This window comes from Phalacrocorax carbo, chromosome 2 (assembly GCF_963921805.1).
Source record: "Phalacrocorax carbo chromosome 2, bPhaCar2.1, whole genome shotgun sequence".
Lineage (NCBI taxonomy): Eukaryota > Metazoa > Chordata > Aves > Suliformes > Phalacrocoracidae > Phalacrocorax > Phalacrocorax carbo.
Window position 1 is genome coordinate 27,728,696 of NC_087514.1, and position 25,539 is coordinate 27,754,234.

General features: G+C 39.0%; 1 protein-coding gene across 6 annotated transcripts in view; it reads left to right on the forward strand.

The window, feature by feature from the left end:
• The window catches only part of RUNX1T1 (RUNX1 partner transcriptional co-repressor 1), a 115,104-nt gene that overhangs the window by 74,350 nt on the left and 15,215 nt on the right, over nt 1–25,539 (forward strand). For all 6 annotated transcript variants that reach the window (XM_064442425.1, XM_064442427.1, XM_009513707.2 and 3 more), the window contains 5 exons: nt 2,730–2,911; nt 10,712–10,962; nt 12,130–12,215; nt 12,880–13,081; nt 21,277–21,345. In XM_064442425.1, coding sequence (XP_064298495.1) covers nt 2,730–2,911; nt 10,712–10,962; nt 12,130–12,215; nt 12,880–13,081; nt 21,277–21,345 — 790 coding nt within the window. The remainder of the gene's footprint in view (nt 1–2,729; nt 2,912–10,711; nt 10,963–12,129; nt 12,216–12,879; nt 13,082–21,276; nt 21,346–25,539) is intronic.

Genomic DNA, 25,539 nt, shown 5'->3' on the forward strand with positions numbered 1-25,539 from the left:
AACGTTTGTTTGCAGTCAGTGTTTTTCTGACAGAGATGTGTGTATATATATACACACACCTCTGGCTTCTGGTCAGGAACTGGTTTGTATCTCTCACATGTAGAGGTGTAGAAGTCTGTCTGCAGGCACCAGCAGCAATTCTGGGAGAAACGTGCTACTGCACATTCACAGAACTGCTTCTACTGTCAGAGCTGAACCACTGCATAAGCCTTTGTGTCTGAGGCCATTTTGGTTTTAGAGTTTGTATGAGTAGGCTAGAGTTGCATTAGGAGCCTGATCCTCTCCTTGGACACAACAGGGAGAATGTCTGTGCTTCATTCTGCATCTGGCTTCCCAAAAACTAGTTCTTGTTGTGTATTGGTGCCATGGTGACCAGAAGCAGTCTGTACACTTGACCGAGCCATAGAGAGGTCCCAATTATTTCCTTCCAAAAAACCAACTGGTTTTTACTATATGTTTTGGTTGTTTAGAATAATGTATTGAGCAGATTGAAAGTAGTTGTGTTGAACTAAAAGTTTTCAAATACTGCTTTTCTTCACTTCGAGTTTAAGTCTCTGTCCAAACATTGCTTGATGCCGTTATAAACCCAAATTACAAGGCATGTCATTCATAGTTTTTTATAACTTCTAAAAAATTAAGAAACTGAGAGTAGATCCATGTTTAACAAATATATTAAAAGTTGTATACATCTATTCTGTGTGCAGAAAACATGTTCTATCATTTAGAATAAAGAATACTTTTAACTGCAAATCTTCATGTTTATGGTTAAAGAGCAAGGAAAAACAGTTCTTTAGGAGAAGGAAAACAAGTAAAATAAATCAAGGTTTTTGCTACCAAGTTCAAAATTTGGTTGTCGCCAGGAGTGCCAATGTATGAAATAGGTCCCTGTTGTTTGTGATAGTGGATAAGGATTGCAAACGTATTGTTTTTCCTTGAATTCTTAATTGCAAAGTGGGGACTTTACATTTCTAACTCACAGGAGTGCTGAGATGTGATGATACGTCTTTTAAGTATGAACCACTATTAAAATCCCAGGTCTGATCCTATTATGTCCTCCAAATATTTATTTGTAAATATATATAAACTTCTCCAACCATTTTCTGCCATGCAAGGCAGTTTAGGTAGTTGGATATCTTGACTTTTATTCTGTGTGAGGTTTTAAAAAATAACAGTCAAATTAAAAAAACGGGAAGACCCTGCTCACAAAAGCATTCAACATCTCTCTCTGTTATGTGGTAGCCCTGGACAAAAATGTGACAGATAAGAACTGAAAGATATTTCTTTGGTACTTCCACAAAATATCTGTGTTCTGTGGAGGTCTAAAGGGACTTCATGTTCCACAATCGTTTGTCTTCCCACCCTAAGACAAATAAGCAATAGCAATTGCTGGGCGTTTTTTTGCTGTTGAAAAGTTGGTACACATGATGTATACTAACCCTATTCTGGCATTTTTTTCTTGCACAGTGGATCTACTCTTATGGTACAGCAACATGCGCTGGAGCATTTACCATTGTTATAATGCTAGCAAAGTAATTTGCCTAGATCCTGTGCTCAGAACTTTCCAGAACATCTGCTTTTTTGCATCGTTCCCTGTATGTTAGTTTCAGAACCTTTTTGACTCATGTTGGGGGTCAGATTTCTCCACCCCAGGAGTTATTTCAAAGCAAAGGGGACCATTTGAGGTTTTTGTCTCTAGTTACTAAAGGTCATGAAATTTAATCCAATACTTGAAAATCCCCAGGCAAAAAATCATTGTGCACTAGGCATGGAACAAGAGAGGTCAGGGCATGTCACCTTACGGCACAAATAAGTAGGTAAGAAATGACTGGACTACGGTAGTATTGACGTACGCAAATGCTGCAAAGAAAGGAAGATGTTCCCCAGGATGTGTAATTATCTCCTCCGATGGGAAAGTCATACAGCTCCATCTTGGTTCCAAAACTGGCGAGAAGTATGACTAGTATGACCCCAGCAGATGGGCAAAACGTGCCACCCAGGGATCAATGAGCATTTTAAATTCTCTGTGTCTGAGTCCTGGTACTCTCCAGCCCATGACCCAACTCCCACTGGGGCCCTGAGAGGGAGGCTAAAAATACTTCAAGGTACATCTGGCTAGGAGGAGGATCGTAGCCTCTGAATGATTAAGTGAAGCTCTGGAACATGAGATTTTGTTGTATTCTTGATCTTAATGTGTAACTGCAAGTGTAATGGGAAAGCTGAGAGCAATCCTGTTCTCCCCAAGGCCTTTGAAGGATGGTGACAGAGGCAACTTATAGAACCATGGATCCTATGGTTTCGAATGATTTCCAAGTACTGATTGCAGTCTGAACGGGAAACAAGTATTGAAGGAGGTTTGTCACTTGTTAAAAACTGCTGTTCTGTAGGAGCTCAGGTTTTGTGTAGTAAGAAAAGAGATGAAGTCAGTCAGGGCAGTGCTTTTTCCCCTTGTAAAGATGTGGAGCTCAGGCCTAGTTTTCCTCACAGCATTTGCATTTTTATTTTCCATTTTCATAAGTACCTCCTATCCTTCCATGCATATGTACCATAGTCATGACCTGACCCTGTGGGGAGGCTGCCTGCTCTCAGACAGCTAACCACACCAAACCTAACTGAGGATGCTTGCAACAGGTTCATCCCAGAGCAGGCTTTCCTTTGATTTCTGATTTTGCTGCTTGATCTCTGTGGAAACTGTGTGCAAGCCCTTCTTAACGTGTGCAACGCTCTTGCAGGCCAATCTGCCCCTGCTGCAGCGGGAGCTGCTGCACTGTGCAAGGCTAGCCAAGCAGAACCCAGCCCAGTACCTCGCCCAGCACGAACAGCTGCTTCTGGATGCCAGCACCACCTCACCTGTTGACTCCTCAGAGCTGCTTCTCGATGTGAACGAAAACGGGAAGAGGCGAACTCCAGACAGGTGAGCACCGCCGTGCCTTTCACACCGCGCTCAGAAACGTCCCGTGGGTCGAACGTGCCGAGCTCTGCTAGCAAGGGGGGGAGCGTGTGGGTGGGTGCCTGGGGGGGAACTGGGATGGAGTTCTCTGGGTGCAGGTCCTGCTCTTATTACAGCTGTGCAATGGGCAGATTACCTTTGTATATGTGTGTAAGCATGTCTATTTATCTAGATACACAGATACATGCACACACTGACTCAGGCAGCAAAATTGCCTGAGGACACACTGTGGTCATATAGATGTAGAAATAATACTGGCCTATGCCATACTGACTATTTAATGCATAGTATTTCTCTGCAGCATAAAGTGCTGAGCAGCAGATTACTGCAGCTCCATAAGCAAGTCCTTTGTATTTGAGATTTTGTTGGATTAAACAGTAAATATGGGGAAAGTGGCTAGTTGGGAAGTACAAGGCAAGCTCCAGAGCGCAGTCATGGCCTTGACTCCTTCTGTTGTGCCATGTTTCCTTACCCATACATCCAATATCCATAAGGTTATTTCTTCCAAACAGGAGAAATGTTCATGGAAATCTTCTTCTGCTGAGCTGAGAAAGAGTCCATACAGAAACAGGGGAAGCAAGTGACCATGTGCAAAGTGCAGTAGCTCTAGGAATACGGAACAGTTTTTCTTTTACTTACTTGAATCAAGTTCTTTGTTTAGTGTTATGAGAAAATTACTTTTGTGGTTATTTATTTTGAACTGTCTTCCCGTGATAGTGTTAGAAATAGGCTAGTGTATAAGTGTTACCTTCAGAAGGCCCAAATATTGGATTTTTCTTAGTTTTGTTTTCCATGGTTTTATAGTATGGAAAACTTTTATAATGCTGTTCTGACAAATGCCCCTGCCTGCGTGCACAAGGCACTGCAAGTGTCCTAGTTACCTTTTAAATGAAAAAAGTGAAGATTTGCAAAGTTTGTACAGGTGGCTTCTTTCTGTAGGGACAGGCCATGATAGCACAAAACCTGTGGAGAAAGCAAAGCCTGAAAGTTCCTGAGGCTGGTAGGCAAAAATTCAACACCAAATTTTGAGCAGATTATGAAAAAGAGATATTAATGATATAGATGCAAGATCTTGAAAATGTCTGCATAATAAAACTTCAAGCTACTCAGAGCCAGAAGCGAGCAGTAAAAATTAAAGTAACGAAGCCATTGGAGAGATGAAAATGTGGAAGTATTTTGTTTTAGATTGTGTTTCAGGAAAATCCTAATGGACCAGCAAGAAAGTAAAGATAGCAGCAGAGAAGCCCTTTTCTGTATACCCTCTTTTCACCATTTTTTTCCTAACAGCTAGACCAAACTGAAACAGCCGTTGGTATAAACACAAACCTGCTAACTGTATCCAAGAAAGACAATTGAGTTTTAGACATTTTCCATCTAGTCTCTTACTCCACGCAAAGGGAGAACATTTCAAAGCTGCAGTTTGGCTCCCTGGGACAGTTCTGCTGCATGTCCTCAGTCTTTGCGGAGTGTTGTAACAAAATGTCTATTAAAAAGGCCTCTTAAAACCTTGCACATCTCGTGAATAACTTAAATATCAGCAGGCCATAGTCCAATGTCAGTAGCAGACATGGTGGTTTTCTTAGGAACAGATATACACACATTAAATTATCTCATAAGCCCGTGAGGTCTTGCTTGAGAGAATACAGAGGAGAAGACGGACGTGCCTTCCTGACAGCCCTACCTTACTTTTTTTTCCTGTTAATAGAGAGCAGTATTACTCCCTTCTCCCATAAGGCCGCAAAGGAAATATGGGCAATAAAATGTTTCCTTTGTTTTTCTTCTTTAGCATTCTAAACTAATACTCCCTGCCTTTGAGACCCAGTTTGACAGTGTTGAATTTCGGTTATTTTGTAATAAGTACAGTCTCACTTATGGTACCTTCAGTCCTGGTTGTGTGGGAGGGTATGGGCGGTGCAGGTGAAGACCGGTACAAGAACTTAGTAATGAAAAGACCCTATATTAGTCTTATAGCAAAAAGGACATAGGAGTAGCCCGTAAAGGGACTGGCAGATCAGAAGAATATTGGATTTTAAAGTCTGCCTTCATTTTTTTTAATTAAAACTGAGGCCTAGGCCCAGAGAGATTGAAGTCTGGTTTATGGATTTTGTTCTCAGTGTTCCCTTTCAGTTAAAATACGTAGGTGCTCTTGAAACTCAGAAGTCTCTGCTCGCAAGCAAGGGCCTTTCTTTGCCTTCACAACTGAAGTCTGTCTTAGGCTCCTCCAAGCTTGGGGAGTTTTCAGTTCCTCTCCAGGTAGTAATGCAGCTTTTGGGGTGAAAGGTAGAGTTTAACTTCCAGTGTTGCGGGTAAGACCCTGTGTTTGAATTCCCAGGGTTCTGGGAGGTGCTGTAAAGTGGAGTGTCTCACGGGTCTGGGCGCTCCGAGGTGCCAGAGCTTCTGGCAGCTTCTGTTGATCGCGGCTTGGAATTAGGCTCTTTGGTTCTGGCAAAAAGACAAACGCATCCTTTCTTTTTTGACCCTGAGATTCTTTGCTGTCATGGAAGACCTGGACAGAGACTGCTCAGCTCACCCATTGGAATGGTGCCTTGACCTTAAAAAATAAGTTTTTTGCAGTGTCAAACAACCCTGTCACTGGTTAGTCACACCTGCTTCTCTGTTGACTATGACTGAAGCTATACAAAAAAACCAAACTAATACAGTAGTTTTGGCTGAACCAAGTTCAGTGGGAGTTGTCTCCTGCACTCAAGAACATTGTACTACAGATTCAGTAAAATGAACAAGATCCTGTTGGAAAGATTCTTAAATTTACTGAATGGGAGTTTGCATACCTTTTAATTTGGGTAATGTAAGTAAATCAACCACAAAAACCTGTCCTCAGAGTCAGAGCATGCCTAGACTGAGCAAGTACTGAAACAAAATACTTGTCTGGCTTTATACTCATTACACTATTAATTATTTTAATGGTTTACAGAGGAGCAGGAGGAAACATCTGGAAATACATGTACCTTTTATTTAGATATCTAAGTAGTTTTCAAATATAAAAATACAGTGGAAGATAGGAGGCATCCTGTAAGAGGAGGGTTTGCTGTGACTCTGTTGCTGGAATAGGGGAAAAAAAATGTTAAAAAAAAAAAAAAAACAACCCAAAACAAAACAAAAAACCCCCCAAAAAAACCCCACCCCAAAAAGGCAACATCCTGCCAGGGGAGCTACATGCAGTTGGAATAGTTTTGTTTGGCGATATGTCTCTCAATAAAGTAAATTTTGACATCTTTTTCACTTCCCAAGGTATATGATTTTTTATTTCTATAATTATACGTGTATATATATATCTCATATATAGATGCTTGCCTACACATATATAGTAGAAACATATATATGCATATTCTTCCATATTTACATTTCTATTTTCAGCACAGGTAGCTGCATACCGTTGATTCCTATAGAGGTAAAATACAGTAAGGGATTAAGCAAAGGAAGTGGAATGTGTGTGTAGCACACAACCGCATCCACCTTGTGATTTTTTTTTTGTTAAAGAAAATCCACGTCCAGTAATTTTTTCTCCTTATAATTTCAGAACCTTTTTTTGCATATGCATTTTCCAGTTCTGGTTATTTATCTGCATATCCAAGTCTACTGTATGTGAGGTTTTATAAAGCAATCTGACAGCAGAGCTTTGTGTTTTACTGAATGTTTTCTTGGTGCATATGGTCTGACACGGATGAGCAGCCACGGTGAGATTTTGGAGTCTATTAAACTAGCTCATTAAAAAGATCAATCTGTTTCTGTAGTAACACTGGGAACCATCAGTCACTGCAAGAGAGAAAAACTGACACCTGAGGAGACAACACATTTTGGTAATTTGTGCATGACATGTCATGAACAAAGTGTTCACTATATTTTGTTTACAACTTTTGGAGTTTACATTCTACTGTAGTAAAGCAAAGGAACTTGGACCGATATGAATTTTTATTTTGGTGAATGAATGCTTAATTATAAATAACATGATTCTAAATACATTCACCACAAAAGACTTTTTGCTAATTAGTCATCCTTTGAGCTTGCTGGGAAGGGCTGTATGGCACATGAGCATGTCATACAGTGACTCTACATTTATGACAGCTGCCTGCAAAGTGGATATAGGATAGCAAAAAAATCTGTTAGAATAGCTGTAATTTTGAGTGAGAAGAAAACAAAAGTGGCCATGATTGTTTTGTGATTTTAGATGGTGCTGCTCTGCTTGCTGTACCTTTGGCACTCCTGACACGGAATTTATGTCGAAGATACGTGGGCACAGAGACAGACTTAGAAAATTCAGTTAGGTAAATCTTCTTATTTGAAGAAGCTCCTCCGCATCTCAGTAAGGTGAAGGATGCTTACAGCTCTTACAGCTATGCTCCTTGTAAACCATGTGTAATTAGGAGGAATTTTAAAAGAATTTTCTTAATATGAACTGTTAGCAAGGCAATATTAATCTTTTCTGTAACACAATATTATAAACAAAGTAAATATTTTATTCCAGCAAAGAATTATCACTTGTTTGGTCACCAGAATTTATTGGTGAAAGTCCAATTTTAATCAAAGCATCTTGCACAAATAGCAGATGAACAGCTTTGCCTCCTTCTTTCAAGCTAACTTTCAGTGAAAATGGTGTAATACTCTTGATCAGGTGAAACTTAATTTTCCAGCCAAGGCAGTTTTGCCTGGTCAAATTTCCTACCCAGGAAATTTTCCATAAATTATTACAAATTTAAAACTTGAAATGATAACTTGCAAACAATATGAAGTCTGTTAAATGGGTACAGGTTAATGGCTAGTATCTATTCTGCTATCTTTAATCTGAGTAAATCATGGCTCCAAGGAAAATGACATATTGCCAATTTTCCAGACAGCAGTGTCGATTTATGTGCTTGTCAAGGAAATTGTGACCAACAGGAGCAAGAAAAAGAAAAACAAGCAAATGGGTCGGTTAGGTGTCCTACACATTCAGTGTTATTTCCTCTCTACAGCTTGGTGTTGCTTTGCAATGTTAGATGGATCAGGTAAAAATCAGATTATATCAGATGAAAACTGTGGCAGTTTTGGATTTAGAACTAGTACTCACATGGGTCTGACAGTTACTGTGAAACAGGAGCGCTTCCTCAGGCACCTGGGGAAATGCTGCCATCCCAAGGGGGTGAGACCTGGAAGAAGGAGTAGGACTGAGATCAGAAGCAGAATAGTAGGCTGAGTTCAGGGTATCTGAATTATGGCGCTCTTCAATACTTTATCTTTTATCACTCTATTCAGATACAGTAAATTTGCCAGTGATTCCTGTTCTGATGAGATTTTGGAAATTGTTACTTTTTTGTATACTTTATATGGTCAGAAACACAAAATGAGTTTATGTACAGTCTCATTCTGGTATCCTGCTAAGTTCTTTATTTGGTTAATGCAGGAAATGTAACAACTAATTGTAGAATTAAGGTTTTTTACACCCAGAAAACACCTGGCAGCCATTACCCAGCATAATAGCAAAAATAGGGATTTAATTTCAGTAAAAGTGTTTTCAATGGTAGTGTTAATTTCTGTGTTAGTTAAACTCAGGGTTCTAGAAGAAAATGGATATGCTGGTGTGTTGTCCAAGCTAACGCAGTGCATTCCAGTTAAGGTAATTAAGTACAAAGCATTCCTTAGAAACACAGAAGTGCCTGTACAGTAAGGTGCAAATATGTACATTTGTATGAAAATATGTGATTTTAACATCTAATTATGGTGCAGAAAAGGAAACCTGGATTCCTACTTGTCACAGTTTTCTGGTTGGCTTTTCCTACACCGAGTGATCAAAAGAAGTCAATGAAGTTATTTAATTACTTACAGTTTCTGGTTTTTCCCCATCTTAGTTTGAGATCATTCTAACCGTAACACTAAAGAACTTTGGCAAATGAATAGCTTGGCTTGTAATACAGGAAAGTCTATTTTTGCTTGCATAGTATTTTTACAATTGAAAGACCTGGACATTGAGATTGAGTATATATATATGCAAAGAAAACACACACCAGCAACTAAACACAAAACTTGTCCTGGACAGCTGTCAAAAACATCACTACCCACTGGGAGTTACTGCAAGCAGTTCCATTGTGCCAGAAGTCATTAAAAATATATGATGCTCCTCAGTTTTTCCTGATCAGGAATTTTCACAGCCATTCTGCCTTTGCCTTGGAACAAAGTGCATACTCCACTTTAACAATGTACGTCTTTTATATGTCTGCCCAAAATTAGAACAGCTGTCTTGCTGTACTGGTGAAAGATTCACCCCTCTTTGCCAAGGTAAGGTGTAATAAAATATATATACCTGCAGCTTCTCTGGCATTAGTGATTGTGGTGAGGTCCCTGGAAAATGTCTTTACTTCTCCTGAGAACAGTGCAACCCATCTTTTCATTTCCTGCTGGTAATTGCAAGATCTTACTCTGATCCTCTCTCCCAGGGGATATTGGCAAAGATTTGGTTTCATCCTTCCTCTCATTGACATTAAAGGAGAACCAGTACATTGAGTGTTTCTCCATGGACAGTGCCTCAAAGTTGGCTGGTTTGTGGGGAGGGTTTGTTGAAGGGCAGTTGGTTTTAACAGCAGCCAAATAAGAAAATTAAATCAAATTTACCTTCCTGTCGAAGTGACCAAAAATTGTGTTATTACTAGGAAGATCTATTATGCCATCTGTAAATCATGGAGGAGAAAGTTCTCTTTGAAAAAGGCTGGAATATATCAGCTGTTTAATAAAAGCTTTTGGAGGGACGGATGCAACCTCAACAATTTGCAATATTTCTGTCTAATAACCTTTCTGTTCCAAGCTGCTCTTTTGTAGGCTTTGTTTATTGCAGTGGTAAAAACCCCCTGTGCTTCAGTGAAACTAAGCTTCCCTGAAAGGAGTTGTGACCCTGCTGAAGTAACTCTAGCCTGCCTTTTTTTATTTTAATGGAAGATGAGTTCAGTGTGAGTTCCAGGTTCTCAAGCAGAGGTGCAAAATAGAGACTTCTTTGGAAATAGCTGCTTATGAATTGAATTAACAAGTATCTGTAATACAGAAAAACTGCCCTTCCCCCTGATAACTCTTCAAAGTTGCCTGAGCGTAAAACTCAGAAGAAAAATGGAGTGGGAAATCTTGAGCATTATTGAGGACTTAAGCATAATCAAATCTTCCTGCAAAATTAATGACAGACACAGCACCTTTGGCTGAAATATAGATACAAAAAAATCTCTGAAGGAAGCATTTCTCATCATCTGGAGTCATTCTTGCCCAAAGTCTCAGTGTGACACTGATCTTGATGGGAGCTCATCCTGGCATTACGTATAGCCGAGCTTCCACACACTGACACGCGCTACCTTAAAGACAGTATGCTGTCATCTTGACGAAACCCCACGTTTCAAGATTTCCCCTAATCACTATGTGCTGTAGCACTGCTGAAAACAGGAATTTCTCAGCCTCTAGCTTCATGTATCAGTTGATTGTTTCAGCTCTGCAATTACATGCGTATCCATCCCATCAGCTGGTGATTTCAGCGAAGGCTGCTCGCTCTCCAGCCCAGCTCTTTAAGGTGCTCCATCAGAAGGCTCGCCTTGCTAGTATTTCTCAAGTTACAGGGATAGTTAGACAAGGTGAATGTGTTCTTTGTATATTTTGAAGAAGCAGTGTTAAACACCGCACACTTGGAAGTGAAAGAACAAGCTTTAGTTCCTGAAGCTGCACGTGTAGGTGGGGGTGTGTGTTCCTGAGCAGCTCCGCTCGCTAAGTGATTTAACGTTCCTTTGCTTTGTTTTTCAGAACCAAAGAAAACGGCTTTGACAGAGAGCCTTTGCACTCAGAGCATCCAAGCAAGCGGCCCTGCACTATTAGCCCAGGCCAGCGGTACAGTCCAAATAATGGCTTATCTTATCAGCCCAATGGTCTGCCTCATCCCACCCCACCTCCACCTCAGCATTATCGTTTGGATGATATGGCCATTGCCCATCACTACAGGGACTCATACAGACACCCCAACCACAGGGACCTCAGGGACAGAAACAGACCTATGGGTAAGGCATGTTGATTTTTCTGCATTGTTTTCTTAGGCTTCTCTTTTCCTTTTAATTACAGTCTGTATTTTGAACAGGTTGGGTTTTTTTTTTTTTCTGATTAAATATACCTGCCATTGAATTGTGGTTTTGCTACACTCCAAAGCAAGAGTCAGAGTCAGAACCTGTGCTTTCACAGCTGTGTAGATAACATGGACACTCAGGTGTCTGGCAGGCAAGGATAGGTAGAGCTTTTTATTTTTCTTTTAATGCCACATTTGCAATGATAACAACATAGATATAGCTTGGTTTCAGCTTAGACTAGAGGAAGGCCTTTGGAGAAGTGTTTTGTATGTGACATCTCAATAGTCCACTTCAGCGTGGGGTCCTCTGCAGAGGATGTAAACAGCAGAAGCGCCAACCACATTTTGGGTTAATGGGATGTCTGATGCTCTTGGATTTGCCTGGCTTGCTTCACATCTGAACTTAGTATTCTTCCTTGTTTTAAAGAAATCTTCATTAAAAGAGGAGTGTTTACAAATATTCAGCATCTGTATAGAGGAGGCTAAACAAAGAGCAAGTGTCAGTTCCTCTTGAGTGTTGATAATAAATACTGGCTTGGTTGTATCATGTTGTCAGCTGCTCTGATTTATGTGTTACATTTTAACCACATGTTGTTTAAACATCTGTGAAAGGATGAACCCTTAATGACACTCTGTTGACATGGTAGTAATTACTGCATTTAGTGAAATAACATTGAGTTGATACTAATACTTTTTCAACTCTCTGAAGTACAGCTAGTATTTGATACACTGAGTTACCAAGTCTTGCTGACTTCTTCAAGTGGTGCAAATGAAAAATTATATATTGTACAATATGTAATATATTTACATATAATAAGTGTATATAGTCAGAAAGGGTTATGTCCATTTTTGAGAGGTCGTCTTGCAACCTACAGAACTTGCAGAACTGAAGACATTAATTTGAGACAAACAGTAGCATCTTATGTGAGGAAAAGTGCTAAAGAGAACTTAGAGCCAAGTTTTTAAGCATCCATTTATTTTTGTGGTGGCATTCCTGATACTAGAGCAGATAATGTATGATATACTTGTCTGATAGGCTCTTTTTTCTTTTTTTCCCCCTAGAGGACTCCCAACATTGTAAACATGATTTGCTCCTTTTTGGCAGGGTTGCATGGCACACGTCAAGAAGAAATGATTGATCACAGGCTAACAGACAGAGAATGGGCAGAAGAGTGGAAACACCTTGACCATGTAAGGGCTAAATATATTTTAATAATGTGTTTTAATAATTGTCTGAAAGGCACATTTCTAAGATAGGAATTTAAACTTTTTCTTTTAAAACAAATCTGAACCCCTGGAAAAGTTTCAAAAATGTTGGCAATTAAATCTAGGGGCTTGATGTTCCCTATTAGGTAGCTCATATCAGCCCTTGCTGTTAAGTGCTTATTGCAGTATCCTAATTATTACAGGCTGCCAAAAGGGGAGTAGACTCTTGTCTGTAAACCGTGCATCTGGGATATATGTCGTTCACCCTTAGTACAGGTTAATTGGATTTGTTATTTGAATTTATTAGTACTCATAACATTTGTAGGCATCAGTTCTGGACCAGATCTCTTGGCCTTCTTGATGCCATGTGATACTAGTGGTGGGACTACAGTCTGTTCAGTCTTTTCCTCCTCTTCTTCTCCCTTTGCCCCAGAAATCTGTATCTGTATAGTCTAGGATCACCAGTTAAACAGGAGGGGATTGTCGTTCTTAAAAAAAAAACAACACCTGTATTTGAAATAACAGGGGGAGGCTTCTTCATTCTTAAAACCCAGGCATTCAGCACATTAATGTTTTCTTTATTTTTCTGTCAGTTCATGAATAAAATAATATTTTTTTCTGTCTCTGCTCCACCCACCGCTGTGAATAGCTGTTAAACTGTATAATGGACATGGTGGAAAAAACTAGGCGATCTCTCACTGTACTACGGCGATGTCAAGAAGCAGACCGTGAGGAGCTTAATTACTGGATACGGCGGTACAGTGATGCGGAAGATTTAAAAAAAGGCGCTAACAGCAGCAGTAGTCATTCCAGACAGCAGAGTCCAGTGAATCCAGATCCAGTTACATTAGGTACAGTATCCTCATTGAAAATTGTTTACTGACCCTCTTTCAGCTCAGCTAAGTGTTAGATGAAGTTCATATTTGTTCTTCTGATTCTTCTACCATGATAGTGATGAAATATTCCCCTCTGCTGACTACTGAATTAACTGTAACTCCTTATGCCCTAATAGTCACCTTTACATGTGGAACAGCTTGGGTTTTTGAGCGATGTTTGGTAATTTGCTTTCCATTCAGCAGTATCTGAGAGTGGTGGGGCAGGAGGACAGACTCTCAGGTAGGGATGGTGGAGAAGAGGGATGTGGACTGACTCTCTGTCCCTTCTGTCCCTTCTGTCTCCCTTCCTTGCCTCCTTGATTAAGGAAATCTATAGGTGCTTCTGCATTGTTAGCCCTGTGAAAGCAAGGGCTTTCACCATCTTGAATCAAATGACTTGACTTGAAAGTTGTCTTTCTAAGGAAATCAAGAGAGAGATAAAGATATGGATGCCCACAGCCGTGCACACATGACCGTCTTAGGTCTGTGACCACTGCTGCAGCTTACACAGGTGTGCCTGAGCTAGTCTGGGTACTGCTCGCTATGTAGTTACACAGAGCCGCTCAGAGCTCAGCACAAGCTGCAAAGCCCACTTAGAAGGAGCAGACCAAGCAGTTGGACTTTCATCCCCTGCAGACCTTCACAGTCACACTCCCGGGATACCTCACACAGCTACTCCAAGATGACTCTGCTGTATAAAAACAAGCTTCTATTTTGTGGGCTTTCTGTGATTTATTAATATCTTGGCCTGGTTCTACCCTATCCTCTCACTGTTATGGCAGGTGTGGTAAAGAAACTCATCTTGGTGATGCCCTTTTATTGTTCTCTGCTCTTTTGAAGAGAACAGCAAACTATGGTTGCTTGTCTAATATTTATCTTTAAAAAAATGTCCATATCAAATACCATCTACTCAAAATCATCATAAACTGTGGTCATTAGAGGAATTGCACTTGTGTGTTATTTTGAAAATATATTTTATTTAAAGCTGTGTTTTCCTTTTGCCCTTACGAATAACTTATTAAATCTAAAACTTATTTAATTACCAATAGAAAAATAGAAAAACAAATCTAATGCCTTCTCTGTCTTCCTCTTGGTAAATCTCTAGAGTTCTTACTGTAATATTTAGTGCCTCTTGATAACAAACAGACCTTCTCCTTTTTTTGGGTATGTCAAATGATCTGAGCCAATAGCTCTATAAATCAGCTTCAGTCAGAAGGGTTATGGAAATGCTGTTCCCAACTTCACTAATAAGTCTAGTCCCTAGAGGAGCCCTTCTCAGAAAGAAGCATTCAGGTAATGGCTTATACGAATAGTGTTAAATGTAATGTAAAGAAAGACTCATAAATACAGCATCTGAAATGTCGATCACATCTGCAGCTTCTGTAAGAACGGTTGTGAGGAAACTCCTAGATCAAAACCAGTGGCACCCTTCTCTAGTAAAGCTGTGATGCAAAAAGAGCCAGGCTATCGTGCTTGTAAGTATAGTTAGTGGGTAAAAAAATAATGAAAGGAAACTGAGTTTTTATAATTTCCCCAAAGAAACCGGAACTAAAGACGTTCATCAGTACTTCATAGATAATAGTGCAGTCCAAGAAAAATAGTCAGACCCGCAACAGCAACAAAAGATAAAATGAAGCTCAAGCATACAGTTCGATCCCTATTTTATAATTTTGTTCGTGTATTTGTCAAGATGAAGTCTTGGAAACAGCAAAGTCTGTTTGCTTAAAGAGACATTACACAGCACAGCCTTTGGTGTTGAACACACCAGTAACCTCTGCAGTACTGTGGGTACAACCGAACTGGTTGGAGTGAGTCCACTTCAGTTTTAACACATCCATTTTGGTTATTTGGCTATAAAAACTGCTTCCAAGACTCATGAACATGAAAGTTGGATTGCTTCAATGATGTACCATCATGTCAATTGTAAATATTGATAAGCGCGTGTCTGACATGGAAGGCAGAAAATACTTACTTCGGAGTCTATGGAAAGGTTATCCTTATATTTCCTCAAATCTGGTAATAACCTAGGTAACAAAATGAAAACGCCTAACATTTAGAGGTACAATAAAATTGAAGCAGTGTCTGTGAGCCTTGAGACACTGTTCTGTTAAGGGCTTTTTATTTTAGTTTCGAAGTGAGGAGGAAGGGGTGAAAAATTCTTCCAATATTTTAATTAAAGTGCACAACATGTAAATATTTGGTTTTTTGCTGCAGGGTTTCTAAATGTCAGTGATTTCCCTTCGTACCTTTTTTTTTAAACGAGGCAATGCACCCTTTAAATCCATCTTATCATCTCCACTAGCAAGAGGGAAAAAAAAAAAGGGGTCCATATGGCAACATTGTCTGTGCCTTTGTTTCTTTTTCTTTATGATTAAAATATCATCACTGAAGTGATAAGTTCTCACTATAAACATTATGCCATGGTGTTCATAGATAGCTCTCGCTGAAAAACTCTGAGCTGAAATTTAGCATAGATAGTTTGAGTCCAAAAGAAATTGAAGAAAATTCTGGTTGTCATTTTGAACCAGCAGACCTGGTTTTCTGCCAGAGATTTTTGTGGTTCTTTTAAGTTGACATCCCTGTAAATCACGCAGAGCTTGACAGTTCACAGTATCTGATCGATATTTTTCTGTTGATATTTTTAATTAAGAAATCAAATGAAATATTTGATAATTCATTTTAATGCATTGTAATCCAATATATGGATTAGCCAGCTCCAACAGGTTACAAGCTCTCATTATTCTCCAAGAGTGTGTTGAAGGTAAGATGGGTCCATTCTTTTCAGTCTGAATAATACATGTTTATGAAAGTCTAAAAACGACTCAGACTTTATATATATTCACTTGATGAACTGTGATGGTCTATGAAGTGAATAATACATCATCCAACTCCTCCATTTCTGCTGAAGAATTTCAGTACTACATACTGCAGCAGGACCGCAACTTTCATCCTAATAGTGAGTAATTACACTTATCAGACAACGTATACTGAAATACACACAGTCGGATAAATTAAAGATGAGGGTTCTTCAACATCGTGGGTTATAAACAAGATCTATAACCTTATTGAGTGCAGCTGTGGCTCTAGATAAGTGGTGTATGCACACATCAGAAGGTCTGCAGTGATGTTGATATTTTGTGTCTGTTGAATTTATCTGAATGGAAATCTTACAAACCAGGTTTCAAATCTCCAACTGAAGAGTGCAGGATTTGCCCCAGGAAGCCAGGATTCTCAGAAGTGTATGAATTTGTCAAAAACACATAGGTTAGCCATTTCATAATACATTTTAAAATGTTAACCCTTTCAGGGCTAGTTTATATTTTATCAAAGGTTGTTGACCCTTGTACTTCCAGTGTTAGCCAGGGCATTCCTGCTGATATATGTCTGTTTAATCTGTGATTATAAAACCTTTCTTTTGCCATTTGCAGATAATCGGCATCGCTGTGATATATGCATGATATTCTCAACATGAGCTAGCAGGAATGCTGTGAATACCACAGTAACATTTATAATGTGTAATTCTAGAATGTAAAGCCTCTGTAATACTGGTCACTGATGATATTAACTATTGCTTTTAATCCACTCACTGGGAGGTTTGGGCTGGATTCTGGCGTACTGAATTGCATGCTGTTAGATAGGGCTACAGGAAATACCATGGGTTTGTATTCTCAGTATTCATTTCTGACCTCCCTGGGACTAGGGTCACTTCTATCCGTTCCTTCTACCACACTTGTTACTGTTGTGCTTTGCAAAATAACTCACAGGTGGCATAAAAGAGATAAAATCTATTGCTGGTAGTTACTGGAAGTTTGTTCTTGGTTGAGGATGATTCAGTAATACAGTACCTGTGTGGTTTTCCTTTTCTTATTCTTTTTAGATGAGAATACAACTATATTTTTAACACAATTTCACATGTGTTCAAGCAGTGTTATAATAGTAACAAAAATGTATTGGTGGGCAAAGATGTGCATAATAAACATTTGAAACAAGATTAGCGAGGCAGGCTCATTCAGTATTACTCTTCTTCAGATTTGTATCTATATATTCCATTAAATGGAGCTGCACACTTTTTAGCCTGGCTCTTACAAACAAGGCAGTGAATATGTATTCCTCTGAGAAGTTTGTTGCCTGCGCCCCACCAACGGTGTTACATTTATTACATGGTAGAATGAAGCAAAACTTGCATGTGAAGTACAAAAAGCATGTAAATACGTATAAGAGCATATATATTTCATATAGTTCAGGGCTGGCTATGTGCAGTTTTTATTCTGTTTGAGCGCTAGTGTTCACTGTGGCATATAGGGTATTGTTGTTGCTGCCAGTGTTTTCATAAATACAATAAATTCTAAACGGTCTCCAAAAGATCAGCTGTTCCTCTCTGGTTCTTATTATTTTGTTATTATAGGCTTTGATTTCATTGTCCAGTGGTAAAAATCTCCATTCTTTTATATTTTCAGCCCATCTTCTGTTCCTTCTTTCCAAATATGAATTGGGCTTTTTGACAGTTTTGAACACAGCTTTTCCTTTTAAGTCTTTCTATTCTCTTTTCTTGGGTTCAGTCCATATTATCTTATGAGAGTTCACCTCCTTTATTTGGTCCTAACATTTTGTCTCAGTTTCACTTCCTATACCCATATTTATTTCTGCCCTTACAATTTCACATCTCTCTCTGTCTCAGTACTTTCTGCACCTATTCTCCTTATCTTAAAACCATGAAAAATAAGCAGTCTACAGGATATTTCTACTTGCTGGACACCAGAAACCTGTTTGATCAATTAACTGTTGATGATTCTTATGGTTGAATGTGTTCCTGAAATAAATAATCAGGGCCCATATGGAACACAGCACCATATTGTGACTATAGGATTTTTTTTGGTGAATGTTTTCTTTCCTGGAACAAAAAAAAAAATCAAGGATAGACTAAAACTAGCACTTTTTCTATATATTTTAGAAAGCAATGTGTTATGTTGTTCCATGATATTCAGTAGAATGTGAGGTCTGAAACCTAGACCATTTTTTTTTGTCTTTTTCTCGTAGGTATTCTTATGTGCCAGTTCAGCAACTTAATTTGAAATACACTTATCAGCAGTAAAACCAGAAAAGTCAAAAAACATTTTCAATTTAATTTTTTTTTTAAACTTTGTATAGACTTTTCACAGGCAAGTATTGATTACTGTCATGTGTATGTGCTTTTCATTTTCCTTGTTGGGTGTTTCGGTATGATTCGGTAGGAATCAGACTGATTATCGACACGTGCTTTCAAACCATGCCTCTCCATGAATTCCAAGTAAATTCAATAGTGTACATCCCTTTTTACTGCATAACACTACTGTTGCATTTTCACCATTAACAAATCTGTATTATGTCTGACATGTAGAACTTTTTCCATTATTCTTTTCTGTATAAGCTCCCTTGTCACTTCAGGTTATTCCTAATTTTGTCTGATTTAATTCCATTTCCTTCCAGGCAGAATTTACTTTGACTTCTAGGTGCTGCCATCAGTCAAAGTGAATTCTTCCTCATTATGGCTTTTTGCAGTCGGTTTTACATTTAGTGTTTTAGGGACTTCACTCAATTGTGTTGCTTTTGGTTTGAGTTTGCTAGACGTCCAAGTTAAGATCTGTCGTGTTTTAGTTTTGGTGAGCTAGTTCTGTGATTCTTAATCTGAAGCACACCTTACCTTAAAAATAATAGTAATATAAGACTTAAATCCTCTGGTCACATCCTGTAGCTTAGCCCCCAAAAGAAGGTTGTTTTCATGGACTCATCACCGCTGACTAAACAATAGTCACGTTAATAGTATTTTTCTTGCTTGGAAAATATGGTTTTTATTATCTTCATAAGTGCTTCTTGTCTTTTTTTGTGCGCCATTCCAAACTATGGGAAAGTCTCTCACAAGCTCTTGATTTAATTCTTCTTGCAGAGGATCTCGTTCCTCATGTAAATGATTTGTGGTTGGAATAAGAGCTTGATTGATGTTTATGTTTTGGAAATTTTAACAATTAGCTGGCAATCTGGTCATTTATGTCATTGAATTCCATTTTTGGAAAGTCATGTGTACCAAAAAATTATCTCCACATCTCTTATTTTTAATACTAATAATACTAAATACCACGGTAAAGGGCTTAAATCAAGGTTATGATCCCCTTACAGTAGATGGTACCTTAAATAGCAGGCAGGAAAACTCAGTGCAAAACAAAAGACGTGAGTGCAACAAGGCCCTTGTTTTGTCACATTGGAGTCTGGTTGGGTCTTTTCCTGCAGGTATTGCAGGAGGGCCAATAAGAGTGTGTTAATTTTTTGCTTTTAGTTTTCCTGAACTTTCAAGCAATGTTTTCTGCTGCCTGCTCTGTCCCTGACTGAACTGGCACTGTTCCTGTAAGTCTAAAAGCCTCCAAGGGATGAGAGAAGTGTTCACAATGATATTTGTCATCGCCAGGATCATACGAGCCAAGCGATACTGAGAATTTTCCCATTTTCAGCATCAGGTCTGAAGTCCTCTGCCATGTCAATTAAACCAATGTACATAGTTAGCTGTTTGTAGAACCTTGCACGCAACCCCCCATCATTTTATGCTTAGGAGGTGTGAAATTCTGCCTACAAAAATAATTTTATTTTCATCCCATACTTTAGTGGCAAACAGAAGAGCTGGGGGAATCCACTCAGCTGCCTGTCAGATGGGAAGATTGAGTCCACCCCATCAGTGGCTGCAGATTCATGTGCTAGAAGCTGCATCTGTGGAACAGTTCATAGGGACTGGGATTCCCTGCTCTCTGAGTAGCTGAAACAGCTCCTGTCATTCCAACCTGTGTTAGCTGTCTGCAATATTAAATGTCATCTTCTAAATGTATTTAAGTTTCTGTAGCCTACTGTATATAAACCATACTGCGTGCGTATGTACGGTAGTGTAAAAAACAATTTGCAAAACCTACTGATTGAACATTTTTCTTACACATACTACTTTTTGACCAAGCTATTGACTAATAACTTTAAGATACAAAAATGAATATATTTAGTAAAAATTAGTATTCCAAGAGTGGTGTATGTACTTTTGTTATGTTTCAAACTCAGCCATCAAACAGGATGTTTAATTTCTAGCAACATCTCTAAAAGGATGCAAACCTGCAATGTAATAAATCAAGTTATTTTATTTTGAGGAATGAATTCTGTCACACAGGCAATAGCAATCATGGCAGTGAATTTAGCTTTATGGGGTTTTCTTCTGTTTTGGTTTTTTTTTTTTTTTAATTTCTATTACTTTGAAAAATAGTTAATCAGTTTTTAAACTGTATTTGAAAAGAGAAGCTTTTCATCTGCTGAGAATCTGTATGCTAGATTTCAGGCCAAAGTGAATTTTCTTTCTGTATTGTCTGACCGTGTGTCTTTGAAGTCTGTGTGGAAGGGATCTTGCCGATTTCAGAGCTCTAAGGCTCAGGCCCAGAGGTTAAACCCTTTAAAAAAAGAGGGGTGGGGGGTGGGAAGAGCTGTCAAAATGTGATTGAAATATATCAGTGAATTACGAGCTTCAGCTCCAGTGAGGTAGTTTGGCAGCATATATATTTAGGGGCTTAACCTAAAGCTGAAGGTTCTGTTTTTCAAACTTTTGCAGCTACAGTTGCCAACATGGGCTCAGATATAGGAAAGTGTAGCTCTGAACATGTAGAAACACCCCTTTCTTTTTCTGTGGACAGCTTATTTGATCACTGGAATGACATCTTTACTTTTATCTCTACTCATCAGTAGCCATTCTGTTTTCACAGAGTAGAAGTGCCGAGTGTGGACTGTTGCCCTCTTTCTTCTTCCTTTTCATAAACATAATGACAAAGGATGAAGCACGTCACTCCCTCAATTGGTCTCGCAAAGCCTTAAAAGCAAGGAAACTGTCATATAGAGTTGACTTGAAATGCTGTAAAATAAAAATAAAGAGAACTACTCTCAGCTTGGCTTAGACATGAGACCTGTATGTTGATCTGGTCTATGTGACATTTGTGAGCTACAGCCACGGCACCCGTTTTATTTTGTGTGAGGAAAAAACTTCCTGTGAATTTTTTTTTTTTTTTTTTTTGGTCTGAGTAAAGGGAAAAAGTATTTCGTTAACTTAAGCCTTGTTCTCAGCAAGCAAGCATTGCTTATGATGCTCTTTCTTTTTCTCTCCGCACTTCCTCCTGCAGAATCGCATCGGGAATTCCTTCACAGGCCTGCGTCTGGATACGTGCCAGAGGAGATCTGGAAGAAAGCTGGTAAGAACTGTTTAAAAACACCAGCTTAGTCTTCTGGCAGCTGTGTGCAGTTGTTAATGCACTGATATGAGGAAGGGGGGAGGACGGACAGACAAAAAACAACAGGGCTTAGTAGTAACAAGAAGAAATTGTGTTTAATAATCTTAAACTGGAACTGATCAGGACATGAAATAATCTTTATAATAGAAGCATCTGCTGCTATAGTTAGGGGGATATCAGTACTTCCATTAAGGACCCCTATTTTCTGGGGTTATAATGATTTCAAGCTGAAACTTGATATGCTAAAGTTTCAGCCTGTTAGCAATTTAAAAAAAAAAAGTTTGTGGGTTTGTTTTTTTTTAAAGCTTCAAGGTTCTTGCCTAGTTTCGGTCAGAATTCCCAATGGAAGGAAAAAACCTATGTATACCTGTTAAAGAAAAACCTCCACCTATGCAATGTAACAATTCTTAATTTTAAAAAGGTTTTGTGCCTGTCAGCCCCCAGTGAAGTCTGTGCTCATAAACCGGTGAAGTTTTCAATGAAGTAAGCAAGATTGCATCTCCACAGCTGCTCTGGGTGGTGCATGGGCATTGACAGTGTCTTTCCTGAGCTTGAAAAGCACCATGGGCAGGCATTGTGGTTGTACAGAGTTTTCTTCAACACTTTAAAACTCTGCCTGAGCACAGGAGTTTCCTGGCTATGATCTTATTGCGGTGCTGGAGCTAAACCTTTGCTCTTTCAACACTGATATCAGCGTTTCCTTGTTTTTAGGGGGGCCAGGAGGTAGCTCTTGAACTCTAGCAACATAGCTGAGCTTCTATATATACACTAATACACACGCCCCCCCGTTTTGAACACCTGTATAACCATGAAGTCTACTGCAGCTGTCTGAGCAGGAGTTAATGATTAAATGGCAAATATGCAGCAGTTCTGATGCTTTCTGATCAAGTCTCCTGTAACTGCTTGCTGCCTCTTTGTGTATTTTAAACTAGATACAGAACATATGTGTAAAAGTGTTCTGCTGGCGTATTTTTGCATCAGACAAGAAGTTGTGTTGTTTGTGCGATGTGGGTTTATCATGTAAAGTCTATATTTGTCAATATGTAAATTAATACTTTTGGAACCGCTGTGGTTTATATGAAAAATAACAAAATAATCTACAGCTTTTTATTTTGTCGAAGGAAAGTGTCGCCTTTATAACACAATGCCTTTGTGTACCCAAAAATAGTACTGTAGTTTGTTTTCCCATATTTATGTTAACATCTTAAATGAAAAATAAGAAAAAATTATGTAGCCCCAGGAAATCTCAGTAAGAGGAGCATCATTCAGTTGAATTTTGGGAGCTTTATTCTTCTTGTAAAATCTAGGTTTTTATGTTGTTTGGCATATCAGGTAATTTTTCTACTCCTAGATGCAGTACAATATAAGAAAAAAGTTTCTTCATAAGCTAGCAATGCAAGTTAATTGAAGCTTTTGGCCTCAGTTATAAAATTACACATGCATTCAGATTGCATGTATCCACAAATGGTACTGTAAAGGAGCTGTGACGTCTCATCTTGTGAGCATATCTGTCACCAGTTGCTTTGAATCACAGTTTTTCCTTTGGTCCCATTTCTAATTTCTAGGCTTTTATTTTCATGCTGATGTGGGTTTAAATCAGATTCCGTGCATTTACTGAGTGTGCTTGTGAACTGGAGAATAAAAAAAGTCTGACTCAGTACAGGATGCACAACTGTATCTGCAGTAAAACATCAGAAAGAGTACTGCTTTTCATAGATCATGGGCCTTCATTCTCAGGAGGGTGCACTGAAGTTGGAGGTCTCTGCAATTTCGTAATCAGTTCACGGCTGTAAAGGTGCGATTGAACCCTGTAAGAACAGGTCTCTGGTGCCATTTGAGATGCTCCGTAGTTTCCTGGCTAGGCTGCAACTGGCAGTCAAGAAGGCTGCAAATCTCTCAAGTCATTTTTGCTGGCTTAGCGTGGATATCTTGGTATCTCAAATGTCCATAAAGACCAACGTGTAGACAGCTGAATCAAGTACAGAAGTCTGACTGGGATGCTGAATCTCTTGACCTGAATGAATTTGGCATAAAAATGGTTAATAAGCAACATCAAAATCCTGTAAAAAAGGGATTCACTTTAAACTTTTGGAGATTGATAACCTCCAGCGCAATTCTTTAAATATATCATGTTAAGCATGTGCTTTTGTGATTGTTTGAGCAAGCACATAGTAAGCAGCGCCTTGTGAGTTAAAGGCATGTGAACCCAGTTCAGTTTCATACATCAGTGGAAAGTCATCAGTGTCCTGATTCTTGTTATTAAATTATGGGTATGCAGATGAAGAGTCCAAGCCAAGTTCTTGGTGTCCCTCAATAGTCAAGAGAGAGGCAGACATGTGAAGAGGATCGGTCAGATCATAGGTTGGATGACTTGCTCTCTGGAAATAACTATTTCTCTTTATTAAACACTCAGGAGATCCCAGGCCCACTGTGGGCTGCTGCCTTAGCTTCTTTCTGTGTCATGAGGAAACTGTCTTCTAGCCATCTCCTATCACGCAGCAAGGCCTACTGTTCACAGCAGTTCTGGACTGGAGTTACCAGTACTCCAGTTACTGGAGTTAAGCTCTGGAGTTACCAAACAGGTGTGAAATGACCATACTTTGCCATACAAAGACAATGAGACCCTGCACATTCTCCAGGGGACTCCTGAGAGAGTGCATTTTGCAGTATGAAGCTGAGGCAACTCATGTCACCAGCTCCCAGTGACCTTCTTTCCCAGGGTCAGCCTGAGAGTGAGATGATGCAAAATGTCATGGTGGCACAGGACTGCACCCCTGCCCACCACCTTTCCTTTTTCATCTTGTGGGCTGAGTGTGCCCAGTCCACAGTGAGGGAGGTGACCAGGAGCTGGCTGGTGATTCGTCATGCTGAGTTTTATACAGGAGAGACTGATGAGTTGCATACCTCTTCTGAGTCAGCTCCAAGGACCTCTGATCACGCCTGTTACACACACGCTGTTGGCTCCCTGGAGCTTCTCTCATGAGTTAGCGCTACTCAAAGGGAAGGAAGATTTTAATTGCATTAGTAAAAAGAGTGAATTTTTGCCAAGAATGCTAAGCATTAGTGGGAAAGTAGAGGATACAGATACATGCATCTTAGATATTTGGTTTTAAAAACTTCCAGATTTATGTTTTCTGATATTGGAATCTAATCATGCTTCCTTTCTCTAGAGAAGCATAGAAAGGAAGAGTGCTGGTATCATTCTTGGTTGTCATAGCTCAGCATTGTCAAGGCAAATAAAATCTCCCTCACTTTAACCCACAACTTTTCCTGCACAGATATTACAATCTTTATTGTTACCTGAAGTGATGAAGCCTGCATTTTATGTCTATAAAATATCTGTAGGTACTGGAATATTTATTTTAAGAAGGTGTGCAGAAAATCAGTGTTAGGAAATTTTGTCTAGTTTATTTGGGTGTTCATGAGTTCATAATGTATTGAGGTTATGGTGGTGCATTGTGACCAAAAAACCTGACATATTTCAACTACATGTTTTCATACTTAGTATAGCACAACACAAGTTCTGTTGTCAATGTTAATGGAAATACTGAAGCCCAATCCATAGTTTATGCCAATTAAAAAGTATCAGTCAGGCGTGTGGCCTGATAAGCACTTTTAGCATCTTCACACTCCCAAGCTTTGCAAAAAGCTTTATGCAATATAGAAGTTAGAATATGAAGTTCAATTTTTATGTTTGGACTGAAAAGAAGTAGATTATATAGGATGGAAAACTATAAAATCAGAAGTGTCTGTAAAATGTTGGAATATTGTGCTTCTGTTTAATGTAATAGTTTAAACTGGTATTTCTAACCACTTCAAACACCTCAACGTAAGACTAAATTTAGATGATGTAATGAAAGTGCATTATGCTGTACAAAGATAATTTCAATTTATAGCAAATATCAGCAAGAATACAGATTTTCTCGAAGAAACCCACTTCTTTAATAACAGCAGTTCATAGACACAAAGCGCCTGTATTTAAGTTGCCTCATTTTTATGAAAATGGTAATAAAATTGCATCTGTATGTTTGCCTGCGTATATTTCTTTTCTCACGATCAGTGAATGTTTGTAGTTGGTAATAAATATTCAAGCACCTTGCAAATGTCCTACCAATTCCCTTTGCTGATCTGTGTGTGCCTGTGGGACTAGAATAG